Source organism: Trachinotus anak, unplaced genomic scaffold, assembly GCF_046630095.1.
Source record: "Trachinotus anak isolate AG129_WGS33_773 ecotype Australia unplaced genomic scaffold, CSIRO_AGI_Tana_v1 ptg000039l, whole genome shotgun sequence".
Taxonomy (NCBI): Eukaryota; Metazoa; Chordata; class Actinopteri; order Carangiformes; family Carangidae; genus Trachinotus; species Trachinotus anak.
In genome coordinates, this window is record NW_027273890.1 from 2,785,869 (window position 1) to 2,803,663 (window position 17,795).

The following is a 17,795-nucleotide window of genomic DNA, read 5'->3' on the forward strand; positions in this document are numbered from 1 at the left end:
TATCAACTCCTCAACATCCAGTTATCACTTTTTCTTTCACTCTGAGCAGCTGTAAAGTTGGAAAATTATCTTATTTCCTCTCTGCTTGACCTTAAAATATAAAGATTCTGTGTAGGCTTGATCCAGTCCATCACTGGAGCTACGTTAAGTGAAATGCTGAAACATAATTTGAATGTTATGATTGTGCCATCAAAGCATTTTTTGGAGCAATCAAATAAATTATAGAGTTTAAGAGTTGCTATTTCTGGCTAACACTCTATGCAGCAGGGTAATGTCAACAGTCTTTACCTACAAAGCTCTGATTGGTCGACTGCATGTAGAAACAGGCGTCAGTGAGCACCACACCAGACTTAACTGAATTGTTGCAAAAGGAAAATCATAGACCTGGGCAACTGTTCAGAGTGCAGAATATCTGCTGTCTTTAGAAACTTTGGAATAAAAACTGGAAGATAAAATAAAGTTCTAGGAGGTTTGAACAATTTATGGCTGCACAGTGTCAGTTTGTAATGACTGAGTCTTCTGCATATCAGTGGTACTTTAAGGGTTGAAATATAAAAACGTAATTTTGCATCATTTTGTCGTGCACAAGTTGAAGCTTAGCCGTGCTGAGTCATACTTGCTCCAGTCCAACATATTCTAAGCACTATATATGCAGGTTGATGCATTCATAACTGGCTTTTTGGAATCAACAACTAGAAGTGAAAAGCGCATTTCTCAGTGAGTTCTTCATGTGAGCCGACATCCCCACAGTTCATTTAACCTCTGACCCCTTCCTCCTCCCATCTCTGGAGGTTACAGGTTATAACAGTGTTACGGCGCTGGAGTCTCCCAGTGGTTCGGTGATACCTATATCCTCTCATCAACCTGTGTATCATGGAGTCACAGGTCCGAAGAAGCAGAAAGGCTCTGAAATAATATTCGAATCAGGAGACTGCACACGCACGGCCGCAGTAAGAGGTCTGCTGATGAGCTGCACAGAAACATAATCCTTTCCTAGAGCTCTGTTGTTGCTGTGACTCATCGCTCCCTGCTAAATATATTTTACATACTTACTCACACACTTGCATGGACAAACACACACACGCTTAAGCAGGGTGTGAGTCATGCCCCATCTAAGTGTGGCTCATTTGTCAGGCTGCTGTGAACAGAAATAGAAAAAGGGGCAAAAATCTCTCTCTCTCTCTCTCTCTCTCTCTCTCTCTCTCTCTCTCTCTCTCTCTCTCTCTCTCTCTCTCTCTCTCTCTCTCTCTCTCTCTCTCAGACTCTCTCTCTCAGACTCTCTCTTCTCTATCTTTCTTGACCCTTCCTTGCTCTTAGAGGTGAACTGACAAAAAGAAAGAGGAAAAATAAAAGGAGGGAAGGAGAAATGACGTTCGGGTGTAGAAACAGTGAGGTTGAGGGAAGACGGGATGAAGCAGAGAAAGAAGAAAATCAGTGAGTGCAGGGCCGAGAGGATACGATACACATGGCAGTGGACAGCTGTTGGGGACACCACTGTTGGTCTCTAAATTTAGCCCAGCTGACTGGATACACACACACACACACACACACACACACACACACACACACACACACACACACACACACACACACACACACACACACACACACACACACACACACACACACACACACACACACACACACACACAGACAGACACACACAAGCTTGCTTGAGTTGTTTTCTCCACTTAGAAAGACTTAGGTTCATCCAATGGAGATTTATCTGAACCTTAAATTCATCAGTCCACAGGTTTATCAGTTTGGTCCCCACAAAGCGAGTAAGACAAAATCATTCATTCTATAAACCCTAGATAAACACACACAAACTAACCCTACCACAAACACCTCACTGCTGTCAGACACACACTTATGTCCATACACATACACACACTCACACACACCAGGTGCTTCGTGCATTTGGTCGGCTGTGAGTGAATTTATGTTTCAGAGTTACAGGGCTTTGAGTAGTTACTCCCCCACCCCCGGCACCCATTAACATTTAGCCTCCCACGGTGCCGCAACAGAGTACGGGAGATTTCCAAGAATCGATGCTTCAGAGGGAGAATGAGAGCACGAGATCTACACAGGGATGAAAGTGAATCAGCCAGAGAGAGAAAGAAGAGCAAAGACAGTAGGAGAGCAAGCAAATTTGATGACCGTAATAATTCCAGGAAACTGAGTTTAACACGAAATCTGGTGGAATCAAACACATAGTTCTGGAAAAGATCAGCCGAGGATTAATCATTAATATGCCAGGTCAATATTCACTATGTGAGAGGTAACAGGAATATTACGCAGCACATTTCAGTAGAAAAGGATTCCTGGAGGCCGTTCAAGTGGAGCTGGCAGCCGACGGACTGACACAGAGGTGGGTTTCTGACAAGAAGATCCACAGTTTGATTCCCCACATCAGGGGGGACAGGAGCGCTCTCTACTCTTGTCGACAATTACAGCTCGGTCGACAGAAAGCGCGGCAGTAAAGGTTCTGCTTTCCTCTGTGTAGCTGCTCAGAGTGACTGTTTTTAGTGTGAAAACATCAATGAGAAACAGTTTTGTTTTGTTTTCCCAGCAGCGCTCCGTTTCTCATCCACACAGATCAACTCTTTCACACCTGATCGCTGCCAGGTTTTCTGTTGGCCACAGAGGAGCTTCACTGAAGCAGCTGGTTTCCAACAACCTTGCCTGGAGGCTCCCGGCAGGTGTAGAAGAAGCTGCTGAACTTTAGATCACACGTTTCTCTTGCATTTTGCACCGAGTCTCCGAAACAACAGTTTGTTTACAGGTACATGTGTTTGTTCAAAAAGCAAATACATTTTGCTTCAGTCATGATCTCTGTCCACAGACACCAACTTTCTGTTTACTGGAACTTTTATCTGATGGTGTCCCCCAGGGTTTAGCACTTGGTCCTCTGCTGTTCATCGTCCACATGCTCTCCCTCAGTAATATCATCCGTCGTCACAGTCTCCACTGCGACGGCGATAATTACACATTCATTAAATCCATCACCAGCGCAGCTCACTCTACCCTGACCAACTGCCTCGCTGAAATTAAATCATGGACGCAAGCCAACTTCCCAAAACTGAACTGTGACAAATCTGATATGATCATTATCGGTCTCATCAAAACCACCCACAAATTCTCTCACTGTCAACAGCTTCATGCTGTCTGCCTCCCCACACATCTGCAACCCTGGTGTAGCCTTCCAGAGGAACAACATACAAATCACATCACAAAACCAGCCTTTTATCTACGATTGTTTGGTTCTGTTTTTTCACCTTTTTCGTTCTGTCTTTATCACGGTTACCCACTAAATTGAAAAGAGTGGTAGATAAATGTCAGCAACACTCACATTGTTGACCTGGATACTTGATAACAGATGCAGTTTTATGTTGTGGATATGTGCGTCACTCACCATGGGAAGTAGTTGATCCGTACCCTGTTCTTGTAAACCACAATGCCAGCGGACATCACCCCGATGACAATCTCTGTGTTGCTCTGGTCCTGAGGAGAGGACAGAGTGTGTGTTAGTCAGGGTGGTGGCAGGGGCCACATTACACACTCAGACATTTCTGGATATGCTGATGCTGCTGATAATAGATATGACGCAAACCAACAGCAGAGGTTAAAGAGACGCTCTAAGAAACCCACACAGACGGAAATAAGGAATTTGCGTAGGACAAGAGCAGAATACGCGAGGATGAGTTTGAGCACTGACACTGAACTAGATGGTGTCCAACATGTTCAGACTTTTGTCCTGACTGATTATTGACTTCATAAATGTAATTCTACACAGTCTGCACCGGAGCTGCACGTGCAGTGTGATACTGATAACCGAGTGCAGAAACGCTCCACACTGCTCTGTGCTCCATGACGGCAACAAAACTGATTTTCTATGAGTTTTAATAATTATTTTTCTTTCTATTTAATAATTATGATGATCCAAAACTGTAAAAACAGTGTTTTATTTTGGAACAGCAATAGAGAAAATTATTACATAAAGACAAAAGCAAACCCACTCCTCAACAAATTGATAGACAGTTATTTTCATTCTCAAAATATTTAATATGAAAAAATGTATAATGTCTTGCAAACATGTTTTCTTCCAGTCTTTTCTGACACACTTTAAGTGTTCTTAAAGTTCTTCTCAAGTCTTAAACTATGTGAAAATACTCTCCTATAATTCATATTTTGTTTAACACGGTTTTCCCACATAATTACTAGAAAAAAAAAGGGAAACTGGGGCTGGGCGCACATGTACGCTCACTTTGTGCACCAAAATCTGTGACTAGACGTATCAGTAACAGTAAGGTAGATAATTGGTAGTTGTTGTTGTTTGTTAGCTTGTAACTGACAGTGGCTGACACAGTGTTAGCTGCTGTGCTAATGCTAACTCTCGCTTTCTGTATTGATGAGGTTTTGCTGGCTGGTGAAGGAGCAACGTGTATCAAGAGACCAGAATCAGAGACTAGCAGACGAATCAGAACAGTCAGCATAGTAAGCATCTTTTATTTGTTTACGTTGTTAGTTAGCTTGTAACTGGCAGTGGCTGACATAGTGTCAGTGGTTGTTCTAATGCTAGCTCTAGCTCTCTGCACTGACAAGGTTTCAAGTTTATTTAGCCCCGCCGCTGTCCCTGCAAGTTCACAGGATTGGTTCCGTGGGTATATGACATGTCACTGGTTCACAACTTTCCCAAGGTGAAAATACTCAGTCATGGTGTTGACTGATACCTGATGTGTCTTGTATTAAATAAAAAACATCATATGTTAGTGATTAACATGTTCACATGGTTAGTCACTTGATTTTCATTGACGGGGTCTTTAAAGTGTATAAAGTGGAAGCCAGGTGTTAACACTCTTTACACGTTACGCCATCAAGGTTCTGATTCCTTTAACAGCTGAGGAGCCAAACGCTGGTGTTCACTAGTGAGTGTTCAGCTTTCACTGTAGCACAGTAGGTGAGTAGATGAGACACAGTCATTTGGCTTCATCTGAGCTTTACTACACAAATATCCAAAAGAAATGTGTTTAAAAAAATTAACCCGAATGATGATTTTGCGAATACGATGAAATCTGTTGCTGTTATGACGAGTGCTGAATAAGACTCATTAGCATTTCTGGACATCAACATTAACTGTACACACTACAGCTCCTCAAACCTGTTCCAGCACCGAGATGCTTGGCTCCTCAGTAACTGGCAGAATAAAAACTCTGTAGTATCAACCTTGTAGTGACAGTGGGGGAGGGAAAGCCTTCCTCAGTTTGGGACTCAGCGATATCAATTTTGATCGCAAGTGTTGGATGTGGATGTGGACTAGATTATCTCCTTTTTGTGGTGGAGGGGGAGGAGAGAGAAGGCTAGAGTGACATCACAGATACACTGCCATGTCCAAGAAGACGCACAGGTTATTAGGGAAAAAACACAAACACACATACACACAGATACCATAGACACTGCATCTCCTAAGACACACACACTAAAACCAAAACAGACGAGCAGACATAAAATAAAACCTCACTTACCCTTGCATAGTGCAGCTCTACCCCGTAGAGCTCCAGCGTACGTGCTGTGTTCAGATAATTAAACTCTGACTGGGCAGGAGATAGACCGCTGAGAGAGAGAGAGAGAGAGAGAGAGAGAAGGTTACAAAGACAGGGAGGGATGGGAGGTTGTGTGTGGGAGCAGAGAAAGTGATGATGACAGAGGAGGTAGACACAGTGTGTTAAAGAGACATATGGAGAAGGTAAAGAGACAAAGAAAAACCGAAAAAAAAAATTGGTATCAGTAATAAAATGCAATAACGGCAGGAAAAATATCAGATAAAATGTAGCATATGAGCTTTTTGTGTTTCTGTGTGTGTATGTGTAGATCAGTGTGAGTAACTGAGTTTCCTTTGATATTACACAGTCATAAAACATGTTTGTTGCTCCACAATTGTAATTAAATGCAACAAATGGCGTCATGACAGACACGACTCCGCTGCTATTTCAGGTGTACAGACACTTGTTTATCTGGACATACAACAATCTTTTCAGGTTCGGTTGAATATATTAGTCTTTTCATGTTTTCACATGCATTTGAATGTGTGTGGGTTAGGGTCAGTTAGTGTGTGTGTGTCAGCGTACCTGTGCTGCTGGTGATGTTTGGCGACCTCCTTGTGGAAGTCTTGTGGAGGGAGGGGGATGAAGCAGTACTCAGACAGGTAGCCTTGACTGTGCTCCGTTTCACTGTAGTCCCCTAACTCAGCTACAGAGAGAGAGAGAGAGAAGGTCAATGCATCAACACTATGTCAATTTAACAAGCAGAGAGGACATGACAGAGAGGCCTACACTCGTTGTGTACAGATATGCTTTATAATTACATCTTTAGAAAAAATACTATGGCACAGGACTGACATGAATGGACTTTTTGTTTGATGATGTTCACTGTACTGGAGTGAATTTACCCAGAGCTGGGTGACTGGCTTAAAATAAAATACATTAATATCATGCAGTGTACAATGTCCAATTACAGCATGTTGCATTTATGTTAAATCCCAAAACATCTATACTGACAGAACCAATAAGTAAAAAAAAACATTAAAACAGTTCATGAAAGACCAAAATACAACACAAGTAAACACTGGTCTTCCAGACAATTTCCTATGATCTAAACGGTTGATGAGAACTTGCTCTTTCTGCAGGTTAATAGTGCCGTTTTCTGTCCTTGACCTGAAGAAGTCTAATGTCAGCCATAAGTTCAGTGCTAACCATAACCACCGTCACTGACAAACGCCTTCAGGTTGTCAACGATTGTGTGTTTTGGCTCATTATTACCAAACCGCTGATATACAGAAACGTCTTTGTCATCATATTTAATTGAACTGGCATTTGATAATTGACCCTTTTCCTGCACAGCTTCTCAAACAGCCACTATCTCACACTTTCCACTCTTCCTGCAATCCAGGTGTGCCTTTGTTTACACAGGAAGGTGTTGGAAGGATGAATCTCCACACCCTAGCTGTAAAGTTTCCCACAGCCTCTGACAGTCCCTTTGTACTGAGAACAGTGTGTGAACATTATCACAGCAAGTGCTGCATGGAAAAACATTGAATGTGCATTTAGTAATGAAGCTTAAAGACAACATCAGGAGATTAAAAGCAGAGTGCTCCTGATGTAGTGCAGTAATACTAGAGCTGCAGCTATCGATTATTTTAGTAATCGAGTATTCTACCAATGATTCCATCAATTAATCAAGAAATTGGATAAGAATTACTTTTGTCTTATTAAAGAATAAGATGTAAGATACATACATATACATACATACATAGAAAATAAAGAAAATAGAAAAAAAGTACATGTCTCTTAAGATGAACAGCTAATTGGTTTCCTTTTAAGAAAAATCTACATTTTTATTGCTGCAATATTATTAGTCAAAAGACACCCCAGCTCACTCTTTCTCTCCTGCGTGTGTGTGTGTCCGTGGTCATGTGATGATGAACAGAAAGACATGTCTGCCTTTCGCCAGGTTTGAACTGACATAAAACACACACACACACGTTACTTGCTGCGCATGCGTGTGGGAGACTGTTGCTGGTTGATGCAGAACCTGACCTGAGTCAACAGTAATACTAACCATCTGGCATTTTTACTTATTTAGCATTACTTTATTTAGCATCAAACTGGTAACTGCTTCATCTCTAAAAGTAGCTACTGAGCCGTCATATGGATTAAATGAAGCTTCGATGCAAAGAAAATTAATCAAGTTTCTCAAGGAATTGTTTCAGCCCCAAGTAATGCCACATCATTTTTGAGTATGATGGAAACTATAGATCAATTAGGATTTCCATTCATGTTTCGGCCCTTTACTTCATACAGCAGATGGCCAGAGGATTTAATGTGTGACTCAAAATAGGGATGAAGAAAAGAATGGCTGTAGATAGCAGGAAGAACCATAAAGATTGAAATCCCTCACTGAGAAAGAGCACAAGGAAAATCCACAAAGCCTTTGGCTCAGTAGCCAACAGTTAAAGCTCAAAAGCATCAATTCACTCAAGTAGTCCCTGGACTAACCTACTAGCCAGTAGCCTAAGCATATTGACCAATGAATCAATTCCAGCTCACCCTCATATTGATGGCCACACAGCTCCAGGGAGAAATGTATGTACAGTCAATATCTTACATCTCAGAGCACTAGGTTAACGTCGGTTCTGTCTTATGCTGCAGTTATTACTTCCACAATGTTCAACGTTAAGGCCAATGAAGCACAAAGACCAGCTGACAACCTGACCTCTCTTTTTATATTCATCATTTGATGTGAAATCCATACTCAGCTATAGATTGGCTCAAAGTGGGAGAGGTTAGCGTGAGCTCAGGGTGATTGTAATGATGTTATTGACCAACAAAGCACAAACAAGACGTTCAAATCCCCATTTGTGATGATATATTTACATTCACTGTGGGTAATTTAGTCCAAGTGTGCATGCATTTGAGAGTGTGTGTGTGTGTGTGTGTGTGTGTGTGTGTGTGTGTGTGTGTGTGTGTGCGCTTTCCCTTTATTAACAACTAACACTGGGCAGAAAACCTGACTGTAAGCTTATTCCTCCAACATCCACCACTGTCAATATGAATAAATTAACAAATGCAACACGATGCAACTGTATGAAAACCAGCTTTGAAGCGGTATTAGTGTCCGGTGATGTAACATTTTTGTGGAAATGAAAGGCTGCATTAAAGCCCACGTCTACTGCTTTAAAATAAACTAAATAAAATAAATAAATGTTTTGTTTTCCAAAACGCCTTCATTTCTGAGGAAGGGGTTGCCATGGTTTCCAGACAGTATTTGGTCAATTTTAAGGAAGAATTTAGGTCTACTGGGTGGGATTTGTGATGTTTTGAGAATGCAAAGCTTTAGTGTGGGATTTAGAGCGATCAGCGCTGGCGCACTTTGGGCCAGGCTAACTGAATTAGCAGCATAGCAGCTGCTTCAAGTCGTTTTTCCAAAAGCAAACATTTATCTTCATAATCTGGGCTGGCACTGAGCGAGGTGACAACATGGACCTAGCTGCAGACTGTGTGTGTGTGTGTGTGTGTGTGTGTGTGTGTGCGCGTTTGTGTGTGTGTGTGTGTGTGTGTGTAAAAGCAGTAGTGTCATGGTGTTGGTAGTCTAGGCCAAATCTCTTCGCTGACCTATATACTGTAGCAGAGCAAATTCCACACAAAATACACCAGAGAGGTGGAGGACAGAAAGGAGGGGGGGCAGAGGGAAGCGGGTTAAGATCGGGGGTTTATGAGCACAGGAAAAAACAGGGGGATAAGCAGAAAGGGATGAGAAAGACTAAACAGAGATAAAAGAAAGAAACAGACAGAGGGCAAAACAGGCTGCATGAAAACAAAGAGCAGCAGTAAAAGAGAAAGTTCCAGTGTGTCAGGAGTCATTATTCTGATGACAGAGGGGCCCAGTCAGCATTTAACCCAAACACTAAACCACAACAGTACATGAGACCAGCGCTGAGGCTGAACGTCCACTGGTCTGTAGGTCTGCAGGGATGTTTTCTCACCGGTGGGTTAACATGTCGGCCAGGAGGCTTTAAAACAGCACTGTAAGCAAGAGTGTAACATCCAGCTGCATTAATGCAGCGGAACCTGGGGTTCTATAATTAAAGTGTTGATATTGTTTATGGTAATTTCATCGAGAGCTTGTAAACTCAATCAGCCGGTTCATCTAATACAGTTGTGTATTTGCTCAATAGACTCACACATTTGCATAGTGAATAAGAACAGAAGAATAAAAGGATTACGCCTGTTCACTGCGCCTGTTACTCTAACCACCCACTGGACTGTCACCCTAGCACCTTTCCATTTGCCTCTGCACAATATTTGGTCCATAAGGCTGATTCTGGACCAGTCCTAACTGCAAAAAAAATACAAGCCACAATCTCATGGAATATTTATATCCCTGAAGTTAATAACAAATATCACCACGCAGCTTAATTGAATGGTAATGGCTTCAGAGCACCGACTATTAATGCTCTGTAGCCACCACAGTCATTACATTTAACAGTGTGTGGAGCTAAAGAGAGGCTTAATGAATTGCCTTTCCATCGTCATGTAGAGTGGGAGCATCCAGGGAGCTCTACTTACATTGAACAGCATAGGACGCCAGCAGAGCGGCTGTGTTGTGTGGACAGGGCAATCTGGAAGCCATAGGAACACACACACACACACACACACACACAAACACAAATACACACAAAACAAACAGACATACAGATGATTCAGCTTTGGATCAATACAAAAAGACATTATAGTAGAGTAGAGATTAAACATCTTTGATCATAATAGTAATACTGTAATGTGAAAAAATCATCAACATCAATAACATCATTATCTATTATCTCAAGAAGCAGGAGAGAAAAAGCAGCGATGCTAATTTTCACTGCATGTTTGTACAGCAGCATCTGATACACAGAGGGCCACGTACTCACCTTCCAGTTAATAAATCCTGCTTGATCTGAAGAAAATATTGGTACCTGAGGGAGGACCACACACTGCATTAGGATAAGAGACCAGTGAACCATTAACTCTGTTTAAACAGAGCACAACATGATATAAAGACAAGCAACCAATCGAAGGCTGCCGGTCTGATTATGGTGGTGACATTTGTGCTCACTTTGTAGAATTAATGGACACCGTTTAGCAGAGCCCTTTGTTTTATTAGTGGGGCAATAAGCTTGTTTGCCATAACAGTCATAAAGCAGATTTTCTTATGACTCCTTTGAGAGTCCGTTCATCAAAGACATGAAGTCTGAAGAGCTCAGTTTTATTGAGCTTGAGGAAGACAACTCACCTTGCTGCTGTTGACTGCAGCGCTGTTTAACAAAGTGCTGCTGACACAAGCATTGTCGTAGACATAGTGTGATCAAGCTATCAGCAGAGTTTTTGTTGTGACTTGAATGTACAATACAGCAGATCAGCTCATCAGATCCAAGGCTGTATGCAAAGTGTTGATAAGGCTCGGGGAGCGAGGCCACGGCTGAGAGGCTGTAACAAGCACCAGGCGGAAAAGCCGATACGGCGCTGTGACACCTCCTCTGCACGTTGTTTATGCAGAGTGTGGTGTTAGGGACCTTATGTTTGCAGAACTGTGGGCTGAACTACGGCCTTGATACAAAACACGCTAGCTTCTTATTTTCTTTAATGAGCCTGTATCGAGCGGGAGAATGAAGCTCTGGTCCTGGGAATCTGTTTGCAATGATTAGATCCCAAAAGTTATTTCAGAAAACCCATTTTTATGTTAATACCTGGTTTATTTAAGATCTGCAGAGAGGAAATATATTTACTCGTCATACAGTATAATATGTCCCCTCTTACATGATGAGCTCTAGGAAGCTGTGTGTGACACCTGCACCTGTATGTACATGAAGCTACTGGACAACATTTCAATACATTTTGCCATTTTTTTACCCACTTAAAAAAAACACAGTCCTACATTGAACTATAATCATAAGTATTTCAGTTACAATACAGATCTGCCCTTTTCAGATTCTTATAATGAATGTTTTCTCACAGTAACTCCCTTCTATAATTAACACCCAACCAACAGATAATACTCAGCCTTTATGTGAGTGATAATCAGTATTTTTCTCTGTAAAATGAACACCCTTACCGTGTGTATTCTTCCTGAAGTTTACTTGGGTCAGTCACAAAGAATTTGACTCTGAAGCTAAAGTTATGGAGAGCTCCTCCTAGAAGAAATGACAATGCAATGTCAGCTAATATACTGTACAAGCCAACTGTATTTTCTCTCACGGTCAAATGCTTTAAATGTTTTATATGTCCTCAGTAAAGAACTTAAAGAAGCATCTAAAATATGTGAAAATATCCATCCTCTTGTCATCCATACACATTTTCTTCACACATCAAAAAATGCTGCTGGTTTTACAAATGTAGCTTCGAAACCTTTTTTTTTTTTTTTTTTGTTAATGAGCCTACATTTATACACACACATCAATCTATTCTTACATTGTGTGAAATACAAAATCCTGTGGTTACTCCTCAGTGAGTCAGTCAGTCAGCAGGAAAACAGAGTTGAAGCACAGTTCAATCATTGCTGGAGGAGGATTTGCAGATCTCACTTGGGCTACTTCTTAATTCTACATGCTACAAATTCTTTTACTCATTATCAAAAAATAAGAGCAGAGTTGAGATGAAGTTTAATCATCGCTTACGGCAGATTCAGAATTTCAAATCACACTCATTGTGGACCGGAGACTTTTGCTCGAGGTGGAAGTGTGGATTTTTTAACCGTCGCTGAGGGTAACCCAGCAGACTACTGTTTCCACTGCAGGGAAATTCAAGCAGTTCAGTTCGTCTTGAATGAACTTGCTTTCTGATGTTTGCTAGAGATGGACTGGTCTGGTTAGTTCAGGAGGTGTGTTGTGGATTTCACCTACTTTTTAACTGTTTCCTGATGGGCTTGTTGGGATCGAGCCAGCGCTGTAAAATATTGATAGAGAGACACTCAGAGACACCATAACACTCCCACAGCATGACTACACATGCTAAATTATTCACCAGTGGCCACACACACATACACACCTCTCAGAAATACTCAAACACTGTGCACATGGAGACCAACATACACCAGCACATTCTCAATGACACAGTAAACGTACAGTCTAGATAGTTATTTACACACAGATGCAATATATCTGATTTTATGAGACTGATTCAAGCTCAGAGAATCTGCAGAATTAACACATGCAGCTTCATACACACACACACACACACATACACATACACACACAAGCCTAAAGATCACCTCTTGGTAATGTGAAGTCAAAGTCAATACACCCACACAGTGTATTATAACAAAACTTTTAACTGCAACGCCCTCTAACTTAACCTTGACTGAAAACATCCCACTGACCGGTGAATCTGGGTCGTCATTCAAGTGCACGCCAAAGTAGTCTCTCTCAGTCAGCTCCAGGTGCTTAAAGACAGCATCCAGCAGCACCTGGCCATGGTCCGACTTCTGCAGAGAGGGAGAGAAAACAGAGAACAAATTCAGAATTTGTTACCATGCACAAAGTTCCCTTGCCTCTTTCGCTGCTCCTGAACTCATCAGTGAAAGGTCACGGGAGGGAACAGCGAGGGCACGTGATTGGGCAACGAACCGATTAAACCATATCCACCATATATGTGAAGACCGGAGCATAGTGCTGCTGTTCTCACGCGCTGAAACTCTCTTTTTCCCTCCACAGATGTCTAAATCATTTAAACAGTCACACTGCTCCAGAAACATTTCATCAAGTTAAGATTCATGTGTGGTTCATCCACGTTGAGCCATATTTAACATCTTTCCAACCACAAGTGGAAGAACATGTATAAGATATTCAGTTAATGTGTGTCTGTGGGGTATTGTCATATACAGTATTTATCTATTTTGCTACTTGGTTTGGTCAGTGACCGTGTAAAACGACTTTCTAAGTTATACTGCCCTTAAAAAAAACATAAAATATGTAAAACTTCAAAACTGCATGACCAAAGGTTCAGCTACTTCCATCTGTGGATTATCTTTTAATAAAGAGAAAAAGAGAAGCTATACACAGTGTGCACAGCCAGAGGGGATTTTAAAACCATAACACACAGATGTAATTACATATCAGCTTGTTGAAATGTGAATCAGTTTCTTGTAGTGCAAGCCCCTGATAATGTCAGGTTACATCCACAAATCCAAACTTTAACAATGAGTGCAGTTCATTCATATACAGAGTTTGTGGTGGGAGCTGGATGACAAACTGAAGATTCATTCACAACAATACAACTTCCTCTGCCCAACTGGAAACTGCTCAGTAAAAACAGACGTCATGTGTGGGCAATTTCTTGACAACATGGAGAAGAGTCAGAAGTTTCATACTGAGAAAACTGTGAGGAAAACCAAAGCCCTCCGGTGAAAGAGTAAAATACCGAAACCATCATCTGTCTGAGGTGAGGCTTGCATAAAAGAGAGATGTGGAAAGAGGAACTTAGAAAAAGATTGAGACAGTCATTAATTTCAAGTAAATCAATGACCATGAACTTTACCACGGTTAACTTCTGCTTTCACAAGTCTACTGCAAAGATTTGAATGTGAAATGCTCAGCACTGCGGCATGTTCTTCCCTTTTTCCACCAAAATTAGCAGGTTTTTTTAAAACACAGTTAAACCTGCTAATAAAAGCCGACTCACCCCTTTTCCACTGCCAGTCGAGTCTGCCTTTCTGTTCAGACTGAGGACACACAACTACAAGGAGGAATGTCATCACATGCACTTTACAGAGGACACACAGAGAGAGCTGCTAACCGCCATGAAAACCGGCAAAACGGATCTGTCTCATCTCCAAGTTTGTGCTCCTGCTCTGAAAGACGTTACAGCAGGAAAAGGGGCGAAAATTTGTGGGTTCACCCAAGTTTTATATTTACATCAATGCCCATCAGAGTCGGAGCTGATGAATACCTGCGTCTACTGCAGAGTCATTTGACCCAGGAGGGAATGCCGATTGTACCCTTTTCCATTGCCGTCAAAAGCCCGATGTTAGCTGCTCTGAGGGGGGTTTGACCAGTGGAAAAGGGGCTTTGGTTCCAGACAAGGATGGCTTATGTAACACTAATCCTTTGCTATCAACAAACAGGCAGCAAAAAGTACTTTTGCACGCTTTGAAGGAAAAACATCCTCTTTTTAAAATCTTCAGTACCTTAGATGTTATGCTCATTGTTGCCATCAGTTATGGTTATTTCTAACTCACAAACACTAGTGAAACCTTAAGAATTAAAAGCATGGCCTCCAAACACATGCAACTGGTAAACCAGATCTATCTTTGCAATGACTAACCAGTGACTAACCAGTTATAACAATGGTGGGAACAGAAAAATCAGTTTAACAGAGAATTACTAGGGAGCCACTGAGGAAGACGGGACTGAGAGGGATTGGAGGAAAAAGGGGGATGAAAGGCTGTAGAAAAAAAAAAAGAGTGAGGAATATTTTTTATTGAATAGATCATTAATATCACATCATTTCATGAGAGAGCGGTGAGGGCGAGAGGATAAACTGTTGGACCACAAGTGGAGCAGAAAGTCACACCTGATCCAGCTGCTACTTTAAGAGAGGGAGGGAGGGAGCGTACAACTCCATCAGAGCTCCCATGGGAGAGCAGCTACATACACACACACACACGCACGCAGGACTGTAAAAGTGTGTCACCAAGGGAAAGAGGAGATGAGAGCAGTAGCTGTGTGTGTGTGTGTGTGTGTGTGTGTGTGTGTGTGTGTGTGTGTGTGTGTGTGTTTGTGTGTGTGGAGTGAATGGAATGATAGTTGACAGTTGACATGTTGACATGGCAGCCCTCTGGAATCACCGGCAGTCTTTTAGTGCTGCAGAGTGTGTGTGTGCGTGTGAGTGTGTGTGCGTGTGATCTACTACTGTCAAAGCCTTGTTAAGTGAGTCAGCTCTGATACCCTCTGTGCTCCCTCCCTCCCTTCTGTCTCACATCCCTGCAGCTTCACTATCACGTCTGGATGATGAAAAACAAACAAGAACCAGTTAAAACATTAATCTCGATGTGAAAATCTCATACGACATTAGTGTGGGAGAATTTGGAATGATACTGCATGTCTGTTTCAGTATTGGTCGTCTGTCAGCAGCAAGCTGACAACTGAAAATGTGTCTTTGCTCTCTGAAATGTTGTGTTGGGCTGTGGTCCAGAAAATCAGACTGTTTGAGTGTCATGAGATGCCGGCCGTCTGCCTGTCCTGGGAGAATTTCAAAAAGCTCTCAGAAAATGATCAGTAAATACAAGTGTGACAGATGAGCAGGGGCAAACACATCACCTGGTAGACTGGCTACCTCGTTTACAGGTGGATGAAGTGATTTAACCAACACACAAAGTGGAGAACTGATCACAGGCTGTGATGCTTCACCATGTAAGGCAATACTCACATGTCTGACTTTGACAGTGTGTGTGTGTGTGTGTGTGTCCACTACTTCCCCTTTGTATGAAGTAGGATGTGGATGCCCTCTGTGCACTATGCTCCCAGGAAACCCATCACCACCCTGTGTATGTATATATATGTGTGTGTGTGTGTGTGTGTGTGTGTGTGTGTGTGTGTGTGTGTGTGTGTGTGTGTGTGTGTGTTGCTGCTAGCCTCTTCTGGTATTCGAAAACCAAATGTGTGTTCACTGGCACTGCAGGAACAAACAGCTCTACACTGTTAGAACTGATCCAGGACCATGCACACAGGCAAGCATGTCCCACACACACACACACACAATTTCACACATTTTTTCTCCGTACTTTTACACAACAAACAGCAGCAGCAACAACTCCATAGTGTGGACTCACTGATAGAAAGAGTCATAAAGAGTGAAGACAGAAAAAATAAAAGAGAGAGAGAGAGAGACTGTGAACGAAAGTAAAGGGAAGACAGAGAGTCATAGAGACACAGTGAGGGGAAAAGAGAAAAGGATTGATTGACGAGGCACTAGACGTGTGTGTGTGTGTGTGTGTGTGTGTGTGTGTGTGTGTGTGTGTGTGTGTGTGTGTGTGTGTGTGTGTGTGTGTGTGTGAGAGAGAGACAAACGCTCTTTGTGCAGTCCACCAGCACCATTGGCTGTAACAGTGTCTGTGTGCGTGAGAGCGAGGACAGAAGAAGAAGACTTGGTGACAGAGACCAATCACAGCACAAGAGACTGGCTGAGAGACTGTGAGAGGGAGATGCTCTGATAAGTTTCTTTTCTTTTTTTTTTTTCTTTTTTTTTTTTGTCCCAACCCTCAGGGTTTATCTTCAGTGTAAGAAGGGAAAAACCCACAGACATCAATGACACTGGGCAGACCTGAAATCCAAAGTGGCACTTTAGGGAAAGCCCCAGTGTGTTTTTACGGCAGGTTAACAATAAAAAGAAATGCAAAAATGTGACACATTTATTTGCCTCCTTCCACAGGAAACACAGCTCAATGTGTCTGTGTGTGTGTGTTTAAGTATGATGGAAATTCAGAGATGCATGAGGAAGCTTGTCCAGACAGGAAGAGAACTACACAAAGGGGGAGTGTGTCATCACTCACACACACACCGAATTCGAAATGCTTTATTTGAACCCTCTACTTCAAATACATTCAAATAAACAGGATTCAGATATTAACCGAGGTTGTAATATACTATATGTCTATATTCTTTGATGCTTATGGATAAAGAAAACGCAGCCTGCGTCACAGACAGTCAACCTGATACAGCTGTGGAGCTGAAATTTGGCTGTCAGTCATAATTCTGAAGTCTGCTAAATATTATCAAAACTAATCTATACTCATATTCTATCTGGGTCATAGATATTTTTAAAGGTGCCATATTGTATAAACGTGATATTATTTGTTAATGTATTTATTTTGATTATAAAGCAGCTCTAGGTTCTATATTAATACAGTGAAAGTATCAAAGCCTCAGTCCACAGAGAAATGCTCAGAGCCTGTATTCAGAAACTGAGCCTTAAAACCAGCCAAAAAACAAGCCGTAAATTTGTGATGTCAACAACAAAGCAGACGCTGCTCTCAGGCATTCCTCTCCTCTGATTGGCTCACTGAAATGTTGTTACTAGAGGTCTGAGAGAGGAGATGTAAAACTACACTGAGATGGTTTTTGGTTCTTAAAACCACAAATATATCTTCTTATAGTTGTCAACGCTTCAAATAAAACACAGAAGAAGTTAAAATGTGGGACCTTTAAGCAGCGATTGGTACTGGATCAGTTTAGCACTAAAAAGTCCATGAACATGGAAATTCAG

General features: G+C 41.8%; 1 protein-coding gene across 2 annotated transcripts in view; it reads right to left on the reverse strand.

Moving 5' to 3' along the window:
- ptpn4a (protein tyrosine phosphatase non-receptor type 4a) overlaps nucleotides 1-17,795 on the reverse strand; it is a 63,975-nt gene that overhangs the window by 16,293 nt on the left and 29,887 nt on the right. For both annotated transcript variants that reach the window (XM_071472745.1, XM_071472744.1), the window contains exons 3-10: nucleotides 12,913-13,017; nucleotides 12,437-12,479; nucleotides 11,650-11,728; nucleotides 10,469-10,513; nucleotides 10,125-10,177; nucleotides 6,129-6,249; nucleotides 5,526-5,613; nucleotides 3,416-3,504 (exon numbers count right to left, since the gene is read on the reverse strand). In XM_071472745.1, the coding sequence (XP_071328846.1) occupies nucleotides 3,416-3,504; nucleotides 5,526-5,613; nucleotides 6,129-6,249; nucleotides 10,125-10,177; nucleotides 10,469-10,513; nucleotides 11,650-11,728; nucleotides 12,437-12,479; nucleotides 12,913-13,017 (623 nt within the window). The remainder of the gene's footprint in view (nucleotides 1-3,415; nucleotides 3,505-5,525; nucleotides 5,614-6,128; nucleotides 6,250-10,124; nucleotides 10,178-10,468; nucleotides 10,514-11,649; nucleotides 11,729-12,436; nucleotides 12,480-12,912; nucleotides 13,018-17,795) is intronic.